This window comes from Megalopta genalis, chromosome 17 (genome assembly GCF_051020955.1).
Source record: "Megalopta genalis isolate 19385.01 chromosome 17, iyMegGena1_principal, whole genome shotgun sequence".
NCBI lineage: Eukaryota > Metazoa > Arthropoda > Insecta > Hymenoptera > Halictidae > Megalopta > Megalopta genalis.
Window position 1 is genome coordinate 1,522,350 of NC_135029.1, and position 22,760 is coordinate 1,545,109.

General features: G+C 34.6%; 7 protein-coding genes across 15 annotated transcripts in view; 4 read left to right on the forward strand and 3 right to left on the reverse strand.

The window, feature by feature from the left end:
• Positions 1 to 123: 123 nt before the first annotated feature.
• LOC117222780 (carbonic anhydrase 1) lies at positions 124 to 3,159 on the reverse strand. Its single transcript, XM_033474692.2, has 5 exons — positions 3,035 to 3,159; positions 2,669 to 2,938; positions 1,666 to 1,922; positions 407 to 631; positions 124 to 331 (listed from the first exon to the last, which is right to left on the reverse strand). Exons 1-5 carry the CDS (start codon positions 3,090 to 3,092, stop codon positions 230 to 232), a joined length of 912 nt encoding a protein of 303 aa, XP_033330583.2. The 5' UTR covers positions 3,093 to 3,159; the 3' UTR covers positions 124 to 229.
• A 204-nt stretch (positions 3,160 to 3,363) lies between these two features.
• LOC117222784 (carbonic anhydrase 7) lies at positions 3,364 to 5,491 on the forward strand. Its single transcript, XM_033474701.2, has 4 exons — positions 3,364 to 3,518; positions 3,595 to 3,732; positions 4,004 to 4,357; positions 5,080 to 5,491. The coding sequence occupies exons 1-4, from the start codon at positions 3,506 to 3,508 to the stop codon at positions 5,319 to 5,321; spliced, it is 747 nt and encodes a 248-aa protein (XP_033330592.1). The 5' UTR covers positions 3,364 to 3,505; the 3' UTR covers positions 5,322 to 5,491.
• A 130-nt stretch (positions 5,492 to 5,621) lies between these two features.
• Positions 5,622 to 8,810, forward strand: LOC117222782 (carbonic anhydrase 1). Its single transcript, XM_076527261.1, is given in 7 exon segments — positions 5,622 to 5,818; positions 6,001 to 6,183; positions 7,138 to 7,344; positions 7,347 to 7,456; positions 7,519 to 7,621; positions 8,330 to 8,469; positions 8,539 to 8,810. Coding segments are annotated over 7 exon segments (903 nt in total). The 5' UTR covers positions 5,622 to 5,778; the 3' UTR covers positions 8,659 to 8,810.
• On the forward strand, positions 8,698 to 15,816 carry LOC117222783 (carbonic anhydrase 2-like). 2 transcript variants are annotated; one of them, XM_033474700.2, is made up of 7 exons: positions 8,698 to 9,033; positions 9,108 to 9,242; positions 10,643 to 10,787; positions 10,849 to 10,954; positions 12,047 to 12,143; positions 15,414 to 15,550; positions 15,626 to 15,816. In XM_033474700.2, the coding sequence occupies exons 1-7, from the start codon at positions 9,009 to 9,011 to the stop codon at positions 15,731 to 15,733; spliced, it is 753 nt and encodes a 250-aa protein (XP_033330591.2). In that variant the 5' UTR covers positions 8,698 to 9,008; the 3' UTR covers positions 15,734 to 15,816. The 2 variants fall into 2 exon arrangements, with proteins under 2 accessions (XP_033330591.2, XP_033330589.2); XM_033474698.2 differs by having other exon boundaries at positions 8,699 to 9,033; positions 12,041 to 12,143.
• Positions 15,817 to 16,940: 1,124 nt separating this feature from the next.
• Positions 16,941 to 21,951, forward strand: LOC117222848 (carbonic anhydrase 1). Its single transcript, XM_033474829.2, has 6 exons — positions 16,941 to 19,353; positions 19,462 to 19,647; positions 19,715 to 19,856; positions 20,322 to 20,427; positions 20,485 to 20,709; positions 21,195 to 21,951. The coding sequence occupies exons 1-6, from the start codon at positions 19,341 to 19,343 to the stop codon at positions 21,402 to 21,404; spliced, it is 882 nt and encodes a 293-aa protein (XP_033330720.2). The 5' UTR covers positions 16,941 to 19,340; the 3' UTR covers positions 21,405 to 21,951.
• Positions 17,001 to 18,923, reverse strand: LOC117222846 (uncharacterized). The gene has a single exon (XM_033474828.2). The coding sequence runs from the start codon at positions 18,921 to 18,923 to the stop codon at positions 17,001 to 17,003; it is 1,923 nt and encodes a 640-aa protein (XP_033330719.2).
• LOC117222869 (uncharacterized) overlaps positions 21,527 to 22,760 on the reverse strand; it is a 61,421-nt gene continuing 60,187 nt past the window's right edge. For 7 of the 8 annotated variants that reach the window (XM_076527256.1, XM_076527254.1, XM_076527253.1 and 4 more), the window contains one exon: positions 21,527 to 22,138. In XM_076527256.1, coding sequence (XP_076383371.1) covers positions 21,964 to 22,138 — 175 coding nt within the window. In that variant the 3' untranslated portion in view covers positions 21,527 to 21,963. The remainder of the gene's footprint in view (positions 22,139 to 22,760) is intronic. The other variant, XM_076527259.1, reaches the window with a different exon arrangement.

Genomic DNA, 22,760 nt, shown 5'->3' on the forward strand with positions numbered 1-22,760 from the left:
TTATTTCATAACAATTACCTTGTATTATTAAGCGTTGCTGGTAGACTTTGAACTGCGAAAATCGACATCTCGTATGTGTCGACTGAAAGTGTCGCAAACCTTACAGTAAATAATAATACAATATAGAAAGAAGTATATAATTTTATATAGGAACGTCGCGATTACAAAATAAACCTTTAGACAAAATCGAGATCACACTAACATTTCGCTGGACGTACATGTTACATGATTATTCGTAAAAGTAGACGCTACGATCGTTCACTTGTTGAACTGGTCTGCAGTTGGAAAGAATGGGGCCCTTCGATGAGGAAAGTGTTCGAAATTGTGCAACCTATATTAAAAATTCATGTTGACAAGTACGAAAAATATATTTTCCTTGAATAACTCCTGTAGAAAACGCTCTTACTTGAAACCTAGATATGGCGATCGGCTCGGGGCACAACATCCAAGTGACTATTTCGCTACAGGGCGGTTGTGTTAACGAACCGTTGTAAGTGTAATAATTTTTCTCGAAAGGTTCGAAGAACCACTCTAAGGGAAAGGGTGCAACGTGAACGCTACATCCTGGCCGTTGGATTCGCCATAAGTTTGTCACGATGTTGTCTAAATAGGGGTTGTCGGCATTTGTAATCTGTGGATATATGAAGCGAAACGTGAAAAGCTAATAAACACAAGGCGCGCATAAATATCCTGCGTGACTATAAATGATTGTAATTTAGAATATTGTGTCTGTGTTATCAGAAGTTTTATTGTAAGATAATGAATGACAAGACGGCCTGAATTAACTCTTTTTAGGCGAATATTTTATTCGAATAACGATTATTCATTTATTCGTCATAAATTATTCAATCTATTTAATCGAATAGAGATTGCAAAATGATACGAATAATTGTCGACTGCTTTTGTTTTTACGTAATTTCATAAGAATACATTTAGACGAATACATTTAGGATCGGTTCAATTTCAGCTAGTTATGGAAATATAAAATTGCAGGTGCCTTCTTAGTTGAATAAAATCTTCGTTCAATAAAGTCTTATTCGAATAAAATCTTACTCGGATAAAATTTTATTCCGATAAATTCTTATCTGGATAAATTATTCGACTGGATATTTATTCAATAGCGTCGAATATATATATATATATATATATAAAATTTTATTCGTTCATCTCTTATCTGTCACCCAAATGAAATTTTGCCCAACTCTACGACACAATCATAAAGAAAGAATTTTGTATGATCTAAGACAAAGAAGTAAAGATTTTTTCAAAATTGTTTATACCGTTAGAAATGTAATACTGTTATAAATTGATCAATAAAAATGGCACTAGTTATACATTTTCTTACGACACTATATATATGCACTTGTATGAAATTAGTGTCGTAAGAAAATGTATATATATAATACATTATAGAATATATATATATATACATTTTCTTACGACACTAATTTCATACAAGTACATATATATATAGTGTCGTAAGAAAATGTATAACTAGTGCCATTTTTATTTTATAAAAATATATATATATGTGGAAGATACATGTAGAAGAATATGAAGATATATATCTTCATATTCTTCTACATGTATCTTCCACACCTATTTACAGTCACGAAGGATATTTATGAATTTCTGGTATTAGTAGAAACGTAATAGAACACCGACTTGAAAAAAGAACGACACGATCATCATGCTATCGTGAGCTTCAGCTTTAATGGCTTCCATGGGTGACTCGAAGTTGCGACTTAAGTGAAAGACTTGCAACTCCATAGGATACCGAACATAATCGATTGTGTGCTCGCTGCCTTCTTCGTTAGTCGGACCCCAATGAAATTTCATCGACCAGAGATTGTAAGTATTGGTTAATGGCCCCCCTTCGATGTACGGGCAAACTGATGTTCTCCACAACGTGTTCACTATCACTGTACATAACGAACATTACGCGACACTTCGGTTAATTGCAACTAAAATTGATAATATTCGTTCATATCGATAATCTTTAATTGAAGAACTCGATTGTAAATATTCGTGATGCGATTTTAACACTCGGACAACGGAGCTCGGGTCCGTCTGGACCTACAGTATAAATATTCTCACTTGACTATTTAGTTTCTGGCAATTAATTTAAATTGTCACATGTCTAATTAAAGTTTATACAAAGGACTAACATGTCTCGAACGAGTAAGTTAAAGAATATGTTGAATAAATTAATAAATCGAATTACAATTTAACCTGAATGTACTTTGTTAACATCTTTGACAAAAAGGTCCGTCATTCGAGTGTTAAATTAGAAAGTTAGATAAGATTAACGTCATAAAAATGTTTACTTGTTTTTTTACAATGAACATTACTGTTATCGAAAATTGCAAGCCTAACACTTTTCTTCATATTCACTATTATCTGTCTATATATTTCTTGTAACCATTCGATGATACACTTTCATTCAGGTATACGTTTCTTTTTAATTTCTCTGTTGTCATGTTGGCATCGTTTAATTGTTAAATCGTTCTGTCTACGTTATTATTATCTAAGAAATTGTTTCATGAAAGGAAATGATACTGCAGAACTTTTAACAATGCGTCGAACGAGAATTATGTAAATGTCGTTCGCATACGATACAGAATAAATCGAAGGATCGATATCGAATAATCAATGCACGAAATATCACCGCTAAATCCAGTATTCGTTATAGTCATCGATGCTGGTCTCTTATTGTATCCAATCCATCGAAGAGGTTCCGATGGCTGCACCACAATTGCGAGCCGGGTTGTAATGTTGATTGGCGATTGATTGCGACCATTACAGGCCGCGTACATCGATTTCCACGTGTGAGGACCATCGCGCTCTGAATAACCATACGAAAAGCTGTGGTCGCCGTGACAATTCTGCATCCATGGGAATAACCATGTCCAATACAAGTTGTCGGCGAGCAGCAAAACTTTGAGTAGACGGGTAAGGACATTAACATTTTCCGAATGTATTCGTCGATAGAATTGTGTAAAGAAAAATAAATATACTCGAATGAATCACTTACAGACCAGAAGAATGCCGCTAAATAGTATCATAAATTCTGATAGTAAAACGTTTAACATTTTTAATTGTTTCGCAGCGTTTTAATACAATTTGTGACACAGCGATAGCAGCCACAGAAAAATGTTACTCGTAAATTTTTAGGATCTCTCAGAATAACCTCAAGCGCATGCAAGATACATAAGGTACAAAAATACGTCATAAAATACGTTGATCTTCAACTTCATGATAAAAATATAATCGGACTGATTCGAACTTAGGCACAAGCCGACCGGTGTGCTGTCTTATTTATTCTGAACCTTTTTGGGCGAATATACTAAATTTAAATATGTAACATTACCTCAGAATTATACACGTATAGTGCTCGATTTATGGTTCTAAGTAGATCAAATTAAATCAAATTCTACGTAATTGTACTATTTTATAAAAATTGAAACGATACAACGCGCGATTAGATTAATAACCGAGAAACAAAATGCTATGCGCAGGTGATACATTTGTTTAATGATGCAATCAATCGTTGCGGTTTTGTGATATTCTATTCACTTGTATGAATTTTCGAAGGTGATGGACGAAAATGGGGACAGTCTCCGATTGATATTATCGAGGAAAAAGCAATCGGAATCAAGTTTCCTGCGCTCATTATGAGCGGCCATTGGAGTCAAGATGGCGAAGCGAAAATGACGAACACTGGTAGCACTGGTAATCCAATATTTCATTGCCAATATTTTAAAACACTGCTATATTATTTCCAACCTGTTAAATTCATTAAGGAAGCATAGAAATTTTCATGTTACCCTAATTTTGATAATTATATAAGATTTACAATCTTTAATTTTGCTTATCTACAGTCCACTTTATTTTACTTAATAATCTGCAGTAATATAATTTTAATGTATTAAATAATATTTACAAGAGCGTGTGAAGCAGTATATGCATAGTATTAATTTTAGTATTTATTTATATTCGTCAGTTCAAATCACTCTGGAGGGAAAAAGAGGTCCGGCAACGATTCACGGCGGTCCATTGGCGGACGACGTATATGAACTAGCGGAAGTGGTGTTCCGATGGGGATCGTCGAACTGTCAGGGCGCAGAACATACTTTGAACGGAACGTGGTTCACAATGGAGGCTCAAGCAGTACATTTCAACACGAAATACGAAACCATTGAGAATTGTTGGCACCAGAAAGATGGACTAGCTATTTGCGCGTATTTCCTACAAGCTTGCCAATTGCCAGTGTGGGACGAGCACCGATTGTTCTCCAAAATTACAGATAATTTATACAATATCATCCAGGCCGGGTCGTTCGCAAAATTACCAGGGAGTACGGGTCGAAATTAATATTTTTATGTTCACGAAGTAATATTATAATATAATACGCATGTGTTGAATAATATGTTATATTATAATATTAGTATGTTATTATATCATATTACAATATTATTCTGTTATTATAATATTACATTACAATATTATTATATTATTATATTTTATTATATTATAATACTATTCTATTACTCTATATTATTATATTATTATATTATAATATTATTCTATTACTCTCTATGTTATTATATCATATTACAATATTATTATGTTATTATATTTCATTATATTATAATATTATTCTATTACTTTATATTATTATATTATTATTATATTATTATATTATAATATTATTCTATTACTCTCTATGTTATTATATCATATTACAATATTATTCTGTTATTGTAATATTACATTACAATATTATTATGTTATTATATTTTATTATATTATAATATTATTCTATTACTCTATATTATTATATTATTATTATATTATTATATTATAATATTATTCTATTACTCTCTATATTATTATATCATATTACAATATTATTCTGTTATTATAATATTACATTACGATATTATTATGTTATTATATTTTATTATATTATAATATTATTCTATTACTCTATATTATTATATTATTATATTATTACATTATAGTATTATTATATTATTTGTTAACAGCCAATTACTTTAATCTTTCTTTTTTTCGCAGATTCCCTAAGTTGGATGCGACAAGCCTGTAAAACACCAGGTTACTACAATTATTTAGGATCGATGACAACAGCGCCATACTGTGAAAACGTCACGTGGATTATTTTCCCAGAAGCAGTTAGGATTTCAGAGAATCAAGCAGAGTTGTTCCGGATTCTATGCGACGATCGTGGTGCCAGCATAAAAGAGAATTATCGGGATGTGAAACCCTTAAATGGTCGAGTAGTCTATTACGTAAATTGATTAACAGTTGCTTTGAACTATTTTTATTGTATCGTCAACTGTGCAGACGACTTTGTATATAGGAATCGTTTCCAGTGCTTTAATGTACAAAAGCGATTTTCCAGAAATGTCTGATTGTATGAAGGAAGTTGAAAATTCTGAAATAAACTATTCCTCGATTCGTTCTGGCATTTGTAGTGGATACATATTTTAATAAATTTCTGGAGCATCACAGTTTTATTTGTTGATGTATACAGATGCTTTAGGCATTGAATTGGCAACAAATTCACACATCGAATAGTAGCATTGTGCGTGCGACAATTTGCAACATACTTCGTGTCAGTGTTTGAAAAATGTAACGCATAACAGAATACGCTAACCTATGTAATACAATGTAACTAAAACCATTCAATACCATGAAAATTCGTTAAAATTGATTGGTAGGATATCGGTGACAAAGGTACTACCATAAAAGAAAATGCCACCGAAAGTGTCGCGCAAAAAAAGTAAAAAGATTGGTTAGTGCAGAGATGCAGACAAATTCTGCGTTTTCAATGTTGAATGTTTGATCGCATTTATTTTTTATTATATTATATATTTTATATATTATATTATATATTTTATTATATTATATTATATATTATATATTATTATATATTATTTTTCTATTATACATTATACTATTACGCATTTCTATTAGTTGTGAAATCTACGAAACCATCTCGTGTCATTTCTACATCATCCACGGGCTTGCCGAAATGGCAGCAATCACCGATTGATTTGAGCAAGACAGCCACGTGGACTAAAAAATTCCCACCCTTATATCTGACTAACTATTGGCCAGATGAAGGTGCCGCTACAATGACGAATACGGGCAAAACAGGTACTTTGTGAATATTTTAAATACACATGTGAAATATTAACGATCGGTTAATTAGAATCATATTTTTCTCGTCAGAAGAAACGAGGAATGTTATTGTTACTTTAAAAGTGTAGCGTTTACTAACCAAATTTCTAGTCAAATTAATTCATAGTTAAATTATAACTCACTTGTACTCTTAACATTTTTATACGTGCAAATTACATTACAACACTTAAATCAAAATTGTTGAAAATGTGACTCGCACCGTTTTAACACACCCGCGTATTGATAAGTATGTAAGTAAAAATGCTATCCGTCGAATATCTTCATTGAGTTTGCTCAAAATTAATTATCTTCATCAAAATAATTTTGAATATTCCAAGAAGATCAACGTTCTGTTAAATGATGCTATCATATTCCCAATATTCAATTATAACATCATCTTTATTATCAATAAAGATCATTGTTATAATGTAGAAAAGATTACTATTTTATTTTAATATCTAAACTTTGAAGATACACAGTTGTTTCAAACGTGATGACTAGACTGCGTCCATTTGTCCATTTATGAAAAAAATGGATGAATGAAAAACAACACAATACAAATATTAAAAGAATTAAAAATTATTATAATATTATTATCAATTTATTAAATTACTTAAAAATTGGAATACATTTTTATATAATGTAATACATATTAATACAAAATAATACATATTAATATTAATACATATTTATATTAATATATATTTATATTGATACATATTTATTTAATACATGTTAATATTAATACATATTTATATTAATAGATATGTATATTGTTACATATTTTTATTATGTAATATATTTTGATGTAGTACATTTTATAATACGTAGAGCATTTTTATTCTGCATAAAGATCCACAGTCACATCGAATACGTAACATATACAATTAAAACACTGACAAACCATAAGTCATATCGAATAATTTTCAGTTAGCATCGAATTTTTACACGAAAAACTGCCGATCCTGAGAGGCGGACCTCTGAACGACGACGAGTTTCAATTTGCAAATGTTCAATTCCGTTGGGGCCCTGAGAATTCGTTCGGCGCGGAACATTCCGTAGATGGTATTTGGTTAGAAGATGGTTTTCACACGAGTTCGCGAACCGCAATGTCAAATCTTTCACATAAATCATTCGATGCAGGTACTCCATGGAAGCACAGGTAATGCACTGGAATACTCGATATGGAACCATGGACAGGTGCTTCGATAAGCCAGATGGAATCGCTATTCTATCGTACCTCATACAAGTAGGAAATCAGATTACTGCTAATGAGATTGATTTCTGGTTAATGCATGTATGTTCTAATAGGTAGTCGGTTGCCCAGGAATCCCCGATAATCCTTCTCTTTCCCCTATCACCGACAAGCTGTACATGATTAAAAGAATGGGAACCAAAGCTGATATTTCAGCAAGTATGTTTTCCAACAAACAGTGATTTAAAAAAAAAATACCTTGAAAAATATGTTAACGATGTTGCATATTAGCACTTACCTGCTTATTACTTACATTTTCAATAATTGTGTTGTACGTCGAAGGAGAACTCAATAATTTTCTTTTAAATGATCTCAAAAGAAGTTACCACATAATATTAATCCAAATAATTTATTGAAGTTTTAACGAAGTTAGTGTCGCTTTTAAGGCGTTTCTTAAGGCACTCCTATATATTGATTTTAGATTATAAAAGTGATATTATAGAAAACTATTATAGAAAACGCTAGTTCTGTTCAAACAGAACTCAATTTTCTATTCAGTAACGATCTCTAAAAATATTTTATTACATCGGTGTGGTGTGTCGAAATATCTTCTTCATATGTTATCGTGGTAATTGCTATTAAAGAATTGCCTGAGAAACTAAAAAGTTGACCGCCAATTATTTAGACTATTTAGATGACTATTAAAGAACCGCCTACATGTAAAGTGTTATTTTTGTAAAGAATTCTCTATTATTAATAAAGAATAATAAAGTAAGGATTACGAAAAGGAAAGAAATATATTTTACCATAAACAGTGAAAATTGTTTTATGTTTCAAGAATGTGAATAGTTAATTCGTAACAAAGCTACGTGTTTATTAAGATTAACACGAGGTATTGTAGTTTATAATTTATAAATTATCCTTTAGCAAAATGTCTAAGTTGGATGTTGGAAGCGTGTAAAGGAGAAGGTTATTACGTTTACCACGGTTCTCTAACGACACCGCCATACAACGAATGCGTTCTTTGGATAATTTCGTCGTCTGTGACGAAAATGTCGCTTCGTCAAGTATTTTCCATTGAATGATTATTTACAATATTAGTTTCAGAATTCTATTTAATCGTATCTATTTCGCAGATCGACGCATTTAGAAGCCTCTACGACTGCAAATTGAGACACATATTAGAAAATGGAAGACCGCAGCAACATCTTCGCAGAAGAAGAATTTTCTTTGCCACCGATAGCGCAGTTGCATGACGAAATTAGGAGATAATTTAAAGAATCATTCCCGTACTCTCTTGTCCGTGCATTATTCCACTGAACCATGCCTCGACAATATATTTGGACATTGTATAATTTAATCCAAGAAACAAATTTCTAACATTAATAATAGAAATACTAACAGTGAATATTCAATTTCACGTTTTCAACACCTGCGCAATACCACACTCAACTATTTACATGTTTCTCAAATGTTACGTTGCAACATAACCCACCGATAACTTTCCGCGTCCGACAGTTCGTCATCATGGTTTCCCACGAGAAAAAATAAATTGTTAAGTATGTATTTGCAACTTCCGTTACGATAATCATTCCCTGCTGTAACGATGTCAGGATACACTGGTTTAATTGGTAAAATAAATTTATAATATCCGATTAGTTTATAAGATGTGGACGGGACATTTGCATTTTCGCATATTTTTAAGGGTTGCCATCCACCGGACAGTCTCCAATCGATTTGGATGATAGATTAACACGACCACGCAGGTATCCACCCCTTGTTTTAAATGGCCACTGGATGCAGGATGGGGAAGCATATCTGACTAATACTGGATCAGTAGGTAACGGATATTCTTTTTTTTTTACACTTCACATCACTTAAAAATTATCTTCTACAGCTGTAAATAAACGTTATAATCTCAGAAAATATAAGAATAAAATTATTTAAATCTTAAATGAAACATCAAATTTATTTACAAATAAAATCTTACAACTAACTTTAGACCTATAAATCAACTATTTTTAAACTTATTAGAACTAATTCAAATCTGATTTTATCAATTGTTGATACCATACAATTTCTTGAACAAAAATTTAAAAGCAACCAGCCTTTTCAACTAAATCTTAAAATCAACCTATACAACTTCATAAAACTACACAATTACAATCATAAATCTACGCTGTTAATTAAAACCATTGTTTTATATCCAATTGGATATACATTATTACATATATATTTACATCAATGGTTTGACAGCTAACTCGAGTAAGCAAATAATAACAAAACTACAAAATTAAAACGATTTATATTGATTCGATTCTGATCATTGCAGATTTTATTTCTCGATTCTGATCATTACAGATTTTATTTCTCGATTGCACATACATATTTTATATGATTGTGACAAAAATGTGTAGACAAAGTACGAAACAGTAAAACTTAAGAAAATTATCAAGAAACACTTAAGAATATTAAGAACAAGCAATAAATTTGAGAACATTTTAATATTATGTTAAATAAATAGAAATATTTTCAATTTATTACAATTGTACAGACAAGAGAGAAACTACCGAATTCCTGTTTCCGGTAATTAATACAGACAGTTTTTATTTTGCATAAAGTTTCACAGTATAATGATCGTATACAAGTGCATGCTTGTCTATTTTCCCATCTAACAATGGATATCTTCAAACTGTTGACAACTATCAATGTTGGGAAATTTAAATAATTGTTTTAACCCTTTCGCTACGGGCGAAAGTAAGGGCTGCGGTACTCCCGCTGACGATCGGCGTCGCGTAGCGTGCAGTGATGTCGCGGCGCTCCGTTCAGCGGAAGTACCGCGGTGGAGAACCCAAGCTGCTTGAATGTTTTCGTACGAAAAAATTTCTCTCCAAAGGGTATTTATAAATAAAGGGTATTCCTGGGTATTTATAACGTCTTAGCATGCGCTCTTTAATTTACAGTATGAGAGGAAATAACATTATGCAATATAATGCATCTTATGGAAGGCCACTATAGTGGCCCATAGTACCTCAGTGGCATCTTATGAAAGGCCACTATAGTGGCCCGTAGTACCTCAGTGGCATCATACGAAAGGCCACTATAGTGGCCCGTAGTACCTCAGTGACATCTTATGGAGGGCCACTATAGTGGCCCGTAGTAGCGAAAGGGTTAATAACAGAAGCGTAATACAACATTGCAGAACTAATATTGTGCGTAATTATTTTGCAATATATTTAGCGAAAATAATTTTAACCGGAGACCGAATTCCATCCACGGTTTGCGGAGGTCCCTTGGCAAACGACGTGTACGAATTCTGTGATCTTCATTTTCACTGGGGCCAAGACGATTGTTGGGGTGCGGAACATACAATCAACGGCACTTGGTAAACACCATTCATATATTTGCATTGTTCTTGCAATGTTCGAAAATTTTCAATTGCTCAGGTATTCGATGGAAAGCCACGCGGTGCACTGGAATCGCAAATACGTCACGTTCGAAGAATGCTGTAGGCACAAAGACGGCATGTGCATCTTGTCCCATTTGTTTTTGGTACGAAATTTTAATAACATTTCATCATATACAGGGTGGGGCATTTTAAACAGGTCACCTGAATAACTCGCTTGTTTTTGAAGATAGGAGAAAATGCATTAGACCAAACTTACTTCGTATCAGGGGGCTCATATATATATATATATATATATATATATATGAGCCCCCTGATACGAAGTAATATCCATTTAAAAAAACAGAATTGACCTTCATATCTTCTTGACGCCTCCACCTATATATATATATATATATATATATATATATATATATATATAATCTGGTATTACCAATTTTTCTGTAGGTGGAGGCGTCAAGAAGATATGAAGGTCAATTCTGTTTTTTTAAATGGAACAGTAAGTTTTTTTACTTACATTCTGATAGAGTTATTCGAGGCGAATACAATGAACTATTATGAGAGTCATTCAAGGTCACCCAAAGTGACACAGGAAAGCAAAGCTAAAATACAGTAAAATGGCAAATAATCACACAAACTTGTTTATAAATCAAGATGATAAGATCAAGTCCAATGCAACGACCACAATACTACGACCATATGACATTTAGTACGAAAAGTCCAGAAATATTTACGACATTTTTAATCCTTCGCTGAAATGTATAAATCTCTGAATTTTTTCAAATTATTTTTTCAAACAGATAATTCAAAATTACCAACAATGTTTGAGGATACAGATAAGCGTACAATGTGATTGAATGTTTGTTTATCTTTTGTGACCCGTGCGCGTACACACACGCGATACATAATTGTTTAAAAAGTACTCTGAGACAATTTATTTTCTCTTGCAGTTGACTTTGGGTGACCTTGAATAACCTTCATAATAGTTCATTGTATTCGCCTCGAAACGCTCTATCAGAATGTAAGTAAAAAAACATACTATTCCGTTTAAAAAAACAGAATTGACTTTCATATCTCCTTGACACCTCCACCTACAGAAAAATTGGTAATACCAGATTATATGAGCCCCCCAATACCAAGTAAGTTTGGTCTAATGCATTTTCTCCTATCTTCAAAAACAAGCGAATTATTCAGCTGACCTGTTTATATATAAACGTATAACATTGTTAAAGGTGCAGCCAGCTTGTTGTCAATGTTTGAACCCGCAAACGGAAAGAATAACGGAAAATTTGAAACATATTGTCGAAGCCGATGCAGAAGTTAAAATACCATCCAGTGAGTATTGAACCATCATAATGATTATAAATTTTATACTTAAGTTTACAAAAATATGAACTTGCGCCATTTTCGCAATTAGGGCTAGGCTACAATCAAAATTTAAGAAATACGTAAATAATACGAAAACAGCAGCAAAGAAATAACGTAGATAGAATTTGGCATTATTCTACAAGCTTTAATGTTTCAACATTTTTTTTAAAACAAGTCTTTCAACGCACTAAATATTTTAAGCTATTATCTTCGAATGAAGATCATGTACTGTGATATTTATTATGTAGCTATTGCACATAAGTTTTGAAGATCACTAAAAGCAACTATTATCAAATATTCGATAAAATTAAAAAATATATATTCGTTCAGAGTTTCAGCAATTACTATTATAATATATGCACAAAGAAACTTTATTGAATTAATTCTCCATAAATATATGTTTACAATCTATTTTTGAACATACAGTGGGTAACGAAAGTATTCGATCACTATTTTTGACCCATTTACCTGCTAATATTGATGAAATATACGGAAAATCAACCAAAAGTGCATTCGAATTTTACAAATTTCTTCAGATCCATTAAAATATATTTACGCGTGTCTTATACATACATATTTATAGTACATGATTGTCCATCAGTATAAAGTGAATTCGGTCATACAAATTGCAACAAAAAAAATACATACTGTAAACAAATCATAAAATCGTGTAAAATACGGATATAAAACGACATCGATTATAAATAAATAATAATTTTAATAATGTTAAACTTCTTGAAACATACTGTGAAATATAGTGGTATAAAACTAGTCACAAAAAATTTAAAACCATTTATTTTTACAACATCCCAACTTAATTTTATTAGGCGTTCGAATACTTATGCAGCATGAAAATTCGATTTTTTAAAATATTTTTTTTAATAATATAGGCAACGTTTTAAACTAAATCGAAAGTTTTTTGAAAGGATTTTTTCTCTTCAATGTATATTTATTTAAGTATCCCTATATGGCGCGAGCATTTAAATGGTGTAAATAGTATTTATGAAACATGTACTACAAATATACGATACAAAGTGTAATTATTTTTATAGACAATTGAGCAGTTATTTCTACTAATTACATAATTAGTGATGGTACACATATAGCAATAGTTTTATACAATTTATCTTGCAGATGGGCATTTATAAATATTATTTTACAATTCCCCCTAACAAACACATCACCTTACACCGCAGAAAACACATCAGGGAAAGGACTTAATATAAAGGCGTTGTTTATTAAGGTGTTAATAAAGAGATTAAATAGGCATTAAACATAAGAACTCCTTTAGAAGACATACTGAAAAACAATGGAATGATCGAAAACTTGTTACATTACTTGAAAAGAACCAAATTATACAATCAACTGTAAACCTGACTTTGAATCGCTAATAACCCACTCAGTGATTGATGCCAATTAAAACACTGGGTATAAAAAAAATATCAAAACCTTATTTGTGAAGTAGAAATATACAATTATACATCGTTTCTCGCATTTAAACCATTTACTTCACTACGGGGCTGGGGAAAATAAATTTTTGTAGTAGTAAATAGACAAATAGACAATAAATATTTTTAACTTCTTATTAGTTCGTTGCTCGAATCCTTCCGAGTGCCCAAGCGTTACTCGAGAGAGCTCGAGCAACAGCACATGGAACGGTATTTAATAATAATAGCGACTGATAATGACTGTCGTATCGTGCACGACGTAATTTCCACTTGTGCGTGTATGTGGGTAGGCAATGGATTTTGTGTAGGTTCTTTGAATTCGAAACTAGTTCGAATCGAACATGTTCATACGATCTATACTATGCAACGTGGATCGTATGGAATATGTATGTACAGAATGTTCATTTTCTATTCTTATCGGTTGAAACGGTTTAGTCAAAGCTGTCAAGAGTCTTGAAAAATTCAACTCTACCGAAATGGTATTTCTTCTAGAATGGTTAGTATTACTAGTAGTCGATTAAAATCTCATACGAGAAAGTAATTTTCAATTGGAATTCGATTAAATCGCAATGATCGTTACCATTGTCAGTGGATTTCAGGAACTGACGTGTACTTTAGAATGAGAATGAATGATTACATTAGGGTGTCGGAGGCATCTTAGAACGTTGTCCGTTTAGGAAACAGCATCATGACGTATGGGTGAGCATCGTGAAATGAATATGTTGGTGTGATCGCTTTGCTATCTTTTTAATATAGCATTATGCAGGATAGGTAACTTATCTTAACACGTTCCGTGCCACGTGTACCATCGATGGTACACGCTTGCATGTTTACTTAGTGAACTGAACAAATTGTTTACAAGAAATTTAGAACCGAAGAATCAATTTCCACCGCAAGAATGGGCGTTGATAAGTTTTTGTTACGTTGTTATGTGTACGAGAATTAATAATTGCACGTAATACATCAAGTTTTAGTAAAATATCAAAGTGTGAAGATTCGAGTAAAAAAAGCTCGGCACGGAACGTGTTATGGGTGCGATCTCAAACACGAAATATCTCAGCGACCGAATATTCTAATGACCACATGTACTGACTAAATATTTTAACGATATATTACCAAGAATAGAATTTTCCGAATGCCGAGTGTTCCAGTGATTAGGATGACCGACTCTCCCAATCCAAAGTTGCCAAGCAAGTGACTTTAGGAATGTCGGACTGGCGGTCGCGATCGCGGTCTGCGGACTCATCCTTCCCGATCCAACGCTGCCGAACAAATGACTTCACGAATGTCGAACTTGCGATGGTGACCCGCGGTCCCCTTGCCCCACTTCTTCGACAGGACGATTTGTAATTAAACTTTGCCCTTCGAGTTACCGTATTATGTTTTCGTGACGTATTATAACCGCACCGAGTTAATTAGGGTAGCAGGTGACCTCGAGTTGGCGCGAAAGCTACACAATAACAATTTTTCATTGAGGCAGGTCGAAACCAGCTGCTCGTTTATAATTCATTGGCGCAATCTCAAGCGCGACATCAAACTTCTTAGATTTCGAGGAAAATTCGTGTAACTGTCAGCCCACACGAATATGGTAACCGAAGCCCACGATTAAATTCTCCGAAATACATATGCCGTAGAAGTCAAAGTTGTACTAGTGTTCGAATACTTTCGTTATCCACTATAGATGAAAACATTTTGTACTTATCATTTTGACGAGTCCCGTAAGCTTAGTGTTGGACCGTGACATTTTCTCTCGGAGGAACATAGAATACAGTTTACAACCCTGTTCCAGACTCCTTGGCATTTATGCGCAGTGCAACGTTCTGTAGCAGGTATTACACGTACAACGGATCGTATAATGCTTCCGAATATCCTGAATGTGTAATATGGATCGTGTTTCCAGTAGTTATCCCGATACAAGCCGAGGAAGTGAGCACTTTAAAACATGTACTAAATTGTCGTCACACTAATTACTAATTCATTGATATCAAAACGAATTCGCAGATCAGGGAATTCCGGAAACTGCGAGACAAGGATGGAAAGCGTATATTATCGAACCGACGAGAAATACAACAATTGAAATGTAGGAAAATATTTCTAGCTGTGTCCTGACGTCACACGATTCGATATTACCAAGTTTGTCTCTATCAGCCATTCTGTACACACCGTCAGCAAATATAACACGAGTCACCACATGCTTCTGTTCATATTACGATATACAGGGTGTTCTATCTAAAACAGGCCACGTAATTATTTTCCTTAGTCATATATTAATGTTTGCAATATGCGAATGTCATACTTTCAGAATCATCGGTACACACGTAGCTGCGTAGTACAACAATTAAAGGGCCATTTATACTCACCGACGAGCCGATTACGAGCCGAGCGGGTCAATAATATTTTATTATTGTTTTATTAACCTATACTATTGGGTTGGTAACTAAATAATTGACGATTTCAGTTATAGATGTCTCTCACTCCCATTTTTATGATATCCGTAAATGTTATATTATAAAATTATTATTATTATTATTATTATGTTATTTTTTATTATACGCGAATGTTAGCAACTGGTCAAGGAAAAACGACCAGAATTGGTCAATCGTAAAGGTGTCATTTTCCGCCAGGACAATGCTAGGCCGCACACGTCTTTGTCCACTCGGCAAAAATTGATGGATATTGGTTAGGAATTGATGTTACATTATAGCCCTGATCTCGCGCCATCGGATTACCACTTATTTCGATCCCTGGACAACTCCCTTCGTGGTAAAACTTTTAATGATGATGTCGCTGTAAAATCTCACTTAACTCAGTTTTTGGCCGAAAAGGATCGGACCTTCTACGAGTGTGGAATTTTCAAGTTGTCAGAGAGATGGCAAAAGGTCATCGAACAAAATGTAAAATACATTACAGATTAAACTCCATTCTAATTAAAAAAGAATTTTGTATTTCATTGATCAAATCGGCAATTACTTAGTTGCCAACCCAATAGTATAACGAAATTCAGCACTATCAATCCGCTCGGCTCGTGGTCAACTTGTCGGTGAGTATAAAGGACCTTAAATCTACCATGGCGTTCAAAGTGGCCAGCTTCAGATTTTCTGTTCTAAAATAGTAGCAATCATAGAGCCACTTTCGTAGGAAATAATTAAATAAATTTCTTAAGTCAAGCGTATGTTCTAATAAAAATGGCAAAAAGTTTAAACGAATTTAATCTTACCATTCACGAAAGGTATCACGCGTCGGTTACTTTTAATACTCGGTAGGTTTAATGCTCAGAGAATAATTGGACTGTCTGTATATTCTAAGAGTGTGCTACGTTTCTCCACTAACTGCGCTCTTTATTCGCGTTTAAACTACACTGCATACGATGTTTCTGTTATTTGTCAGGCTCGTTCAGGTTATTAAACGAATTAACCGCAGCAACGACCTGATCCACCATTTTTCCTAACAGGTAATGAATGCGGATGAAAAATATCTCTTTGTAAGCACGATCATCGGGTATAAAGTAAGAGTTCTTTCTAGCAACCTCTGGAACATGAGCATTCTGCGTGCGGGAAGATGATCTTCTTCCCCGTCTGTTCCGTGAATTATTGCTTATGACAGTTCTTTGCGACGTCGTTGATTTACCATTGCCCATTTCCGACACCGTAACGATAGATTCTCTACGTTCCTTCTTAAAGCAAGCGAGTTTCGCGTGCGCACTTTCGTGCTCGAAACGATTGAAAAACGCGCAGAGCAAATTGGACACCATTTCGTGCTTGGTGTAATTGTGGGGGACGCGACGAGCAGGCTTTAGGCATTCTTTGTACAATCGACTGAGCTGCAAGAGCATATCCTGCCTGGTTTCCGGATCCCGGATGCTCGTCAACGTCTCGCGGAGGTCTCTTATGCATAAATTCCATTGCTGTTCGTTGTGATTCGTCGCGGCGTGATAAAGCTTGCGAAACTCGATCACGTGACTCGGGTGGTAGAAGCACAGAGGATTCTTCGCTAAGAAGATCTCCGATTCTAAGAACAGACTGCCGTAGAACGGTTCGGGCAGCTCCACATAGTCCATGTTTTCGAACATCTCCTCCAGTATCTCTCGTATCGCCGCTTCCCGAATGCAATGATCTAAATAATCATCGACGTCGGCGTCGTCGCTAGATTTAACAGCACCCGACCGATCCGCGATCGCGGTGTCGGAGCAGCCCGATAGGCGGAAGTGGAATGGCGACGGGCACAATTCGGGGTCAGTTTTGAACCTCCAGACTTCGGAGGTCATGCCGGATATACGAGGCAAGTACCAAAATTTGATATCAACGATCTGCCCCGGCGGAATCACTCCTTTGGTTTTATTGAAAAAGAACGGACTCGCTCGTCTTCTCAACGGCAGCATCGACGGCAAAGAGACCGCGTTCCGCCATTCGTAAATGATTACACGGTTGCCTTTGTTCTCTAATCTGATCTCTTTTTCTACCATTTTATTCATTTGCGAAGAGAAGCACACGTTCCACACGATTGGATCGGTTCGGCCAAGTTCGAAAGCGCACTTCTCCCAGACTATATCTCGATCTTCGATCCTTAAAGCGATCGTCTGGTCCCGAAGCTTTTCCGGATGACACGCGACTTCTCCCTCATCTTTCTCCAATAGAGCGTCGGAGAGCGTTATCACCGGCAGTCTTCTGTACTCTTTGGCTTTTGGTTTCGCGAATCCGTGACCCTCGATCGTTAAATGTTTCGTTTTCGGCTCGTGCGGCACAAGCGACTGAATTTCTTTCGATAGTTGGCATTTTCGGCTCTTTAAGTACTGGCTTTGCTTCCATAACGGCTGCTTAGTCTTCAAGCCAACGAGGTCCTTCTCCTTTTCTATCAGCTCCGGCAAATCTACGTACATTAATTCTGGTTTGTCCAATTCCTTTTTGCTAGCTGCGACCGCGACGATCGGTAAGCAAGGGTTGTCATGATTCGGCAGTGTCTTTGGTGCTCTCCAAAATTTCGGCACAGTGCGAAGATTCGTGGAAAGCACCGGCTCCAAGATGTTAGCGTAATCCATCAGTTCTCGCATTTCGATCAGTGGCCGAATGGTTTCGCAGGTATTTATAATCTGGTCGGTCCGATGACGACCGGTCGACGACTCGATGTGCTCGTACTGTTTCCTTCGTCTTGCTAACCATCCTTTCCAGTTGACCAGTGGAGGATCTTCGGAGAAGATTTGATCTGACTCGAACATACCGTCGGATACACTTACGCTGGACACTATTCGCCTTCTCCAACTCTCAGCTTCGTCGGTTTTGCCGATTTTTCGAGCGTAATCCATTGTGACAATTACGTGTGCGCAAGTTGATCGCTCTGTTTCGTCAACGATTTCCTGCGTGTACGCTACGACAGAGTGTTGACGACTGGCATTGAGAAGCATCACGAAGTTGCAGTTGGTTGCAAAATAATCGAGTTTTATAATTCAATATTAAATTGACTGAACCATAAAGTAAGATCAACAAATACATACGTAATAGCTTATTTATTTATTCGGCCTAGGTACATACATATTTCAAATGTCAACGACAAGAGGATGAAATTAAAGAATGAAGAATTCTAATTCTTCATGATGAAATTTGTTGTTCGATTATGTACTCCAGAATGCACGCTATCCGACTGGAAATAAAAAAACATACTGAAGTTGCAGTCAGTTGAAAAATTATCAAGCATTCTGTATTAAATTGAACTTCAACTAAAAATGGAGACAGCAGGTACATATAAATGTCAAAAATCACAAGTACAGATCGATGAAAGCAAAGAGTATATTGCAACCTTTCCAGGCGTATTTTAATGATTAATTTGTAGACGCATTGTTATAGAAACTCTCGATCCGTACACGGAAACTGCCAAGTTGATTCAAGAATTAGGCTATGTCGACGGTCACTTTGAATCTCCGATCAATTTGGACATTACTTTCATGAAGATTATTGAACTGAACCCTATCCAATGGGTTAACGTCGACGTGAGACCAAGAAAATTGAAAGTTACTAACACTGGCTTCACGGGTAGTATATAGTTTCTGTATTGTGGCACACGTTAGATTGATCGTTCCAGATAATTATTCTATAATAGTACTCCTTAGTACAACCTGGGAAACGGAAAGAGCTTATGTCACCGGCGGTCCACTTCTGGGGAAGTATCTTCTTTCGCAAATTCATTTCCACTGGGGAGAGAACGAAATGAACGGTAGCGAACACTCGGTCGACGGTGCAAGGTTTAAGATATGAGCCGTTTATTTTGAAAGTGGCATAAGTCACTTGACCGTAATGAAAAGTGGTGATTTTTTAATGTTTATACGAAATTATTTATACTGAGAAAAATATCAGTATCCTGAGATAACAAATACAAGTGAATCTTCTCGAAAGTTAGTATCCATATTTTGAAACGTGTTAAAACGCAAATCCTTAAATATATCGACTTAAAAGCAAAGTGACCGACTTAAAAACAAAGTGACTTACGCCACTTTCAAAATAAACGGCTCATATGTTTATCGATATATCTTTTGCTTAACGATTTCAAAGTCGTCAATCGTTAATTCCTGCCAGAACAAATGTCTCGGAATAATATAAAATAAAATTACAATGAAATATCATTCTCAGCAAACATTTAAGAAGATAAATTCACCCTACGTTTACATAATTATAACCTCTAACACAATTTTATTTCGTTTTATTTGAAGTATGCCGATGGAACTTCACGTGGTGCTCTTCAAGGACGAATACGAGAAGTTTAATTTAGCGTTGACAAAAGTTGACGGAATTATCATCGTGGTGTACTTCTTCAAGGTAAAGGGAAGTAACGATGAGATTAAGATCCTGTTTATAATATTCGCATGTATTTAGTTGCAGAACGAATCAAACAAGTTTATCCACAACATTCTGAGACACGCATCTGAGATTCGTGCAGCGCATTCCTCGGTCCGCTTGGTGCCTGTGAGCTTAAATACTTTAATGAGACCATTCAGCGAAGATTACTTCTTGTACTGGGGCTCGATAATATTGCGAACGAATCCGCATAGAATCCTTTGGATAATAAGCAGGGAACCAATAGGAGTTTCCGTTGAACAAGCAAGTTCCTACCGATTGTCAAAATCCTTTTTCAAGTCTTGTTACAATGTCTTGTAATAACGTCTTTACTAAAATTCGTTGAATTAATTATTTCAGCTACACGATTTCCGTTGATTAGATTTTTATTTAACACAAAAATGACGGATCTTTTCGGCAAACATGCAACTAAGTATACTTAGAAGCATTTTTAATTTTGTTTATTCATGTTTTCGACATTTTTTAAGGTAGTCCTCGTAGACACGTTAGTTTTCCTATAGACCTTAATCATTCTAGAACAGACAGTAGAAATAATAGAAAAATAATAGAAAAGGTAGTGACGTACCAATATTAAAAGTTTTCGTTCACCTTTATAAAAATCAGTCATTCAGAAATGATTCCGATCGTTTCGTTTAAGCATTCAAATTTGAAACAATTGGATAAGAAATATCAAAGATACAGTGCTCTCGTGTGAAAATTATTCGAGCTGTACACATTTGTTTGTGCAGGTTCGAACATTTCGAACTCTTACGAATGAAAAAGGCATGCCAATATTATCAAACGTCCGGGAATTGAAAGAAAGAGAAGAGAGGACTGTGTTCCACGTTTGTCCATCGGGTTCCACGTACGCGTCACTTTTACCACTTCCATGGGATATCTACAGTAAAACGGACCTGCCCAATCAAACTACAGTCGATGTGGCTTCAACAAACGTGTAGCTCTCTCATGCTGATTGTTGTTACGTAATAAAATATTATTCATTACAATGCGCAAGTACAACGGCATCTTTATTTTAAATAAAGATGATTATATTGGAATAAAGTGAAAATAAAGATATAGATTATTCATAGAACAGTGCGTTTAATATTAACCCTTTGCACTAGAGTCTATTTTTTAACTCCAAAATGAAGACATTTGTTTCAACCTTATAGCATTTCCATTTGGTATGCTCGTTTTTATTTGATACATATGAAATTGAACGCGTATGCTTATAGAAGACTTCTATTATTTGATAATTTATCGAACACAGACAAATTTAATAATGTGAACATTCTTTCGGAAACGGTATAGCAATTTTTAGCGTCGTCTTGGAGTCGCCACTCGAGTGCAAAGGGTTGAATTACACTACGTACAGAGTAGTCGTTATTGTAAAACTAAAATGCTATGGACGATGTACATTATATTTTTCAATTAAGGGACTGTTTAGAAAATAAAGAAATACGTTGTAGACTGCCTGAAATTATGCATAAATTTTAACAAATCGTGGTCTGGTCTTAATTATCTTCGACGCTTCCGAAGCCTTTTAATCCTTTCCTTTTTGAGATTGCAATCAGGATATAAAACGGAACAGTCGGCTTTGCCTAGACCAAGGATAGAGGCTTTCAGAGAATCCATCATTGACGTCCATGGTGATCCTTTTGTTACTCTACCTGATAGCCAGCTCATTCCTAAACTGAATAACAAATTTTGTACTTATTGAATATGCTGGTTTTTCGATCGTTTTTGAACCATTCTAACACTTTTTGTGCACAACTTTTACTACACAGAGTGAATAATAGTTTTACTATAAAATCAGTGAACCTAACAATAATATTCATAAAATACCACAATTTTAAGTATAACTTGGTCAAATCTATTTCTAATATCAAAATTATTTATTTTCGGCAACGTTCCCTTGCTTTCAATCTTATGAACAACAACATGACGCTATTTAATTGACAATTTTTATGTTCAAAATATTGCTATGTAGAAGTTATGCTATCAATAACCGCATTTTTGTAACCGGTTTATCAATGTGCTGCATTTTTCCGTACATACTTCGGGAGTGTATTCTACAAGTAAAAAAAAGACTAAAATGTTATTTAACAAAAAGTCCATAAATGCTCTGTTCAAAAGTTTTGACAGAAATATGAAATATGAGAAATATGATAACGCAGACGTACAAGAGACGAATTAATTACAAAAATCAACATCGCTCGTGGACTTTTTGTTATATAACATAGGGTACGTAGGACGCACTGTACGTTTAGTATAAAATTCAGGCTAATAAAAGTCACTAATACTTTCATAAATAC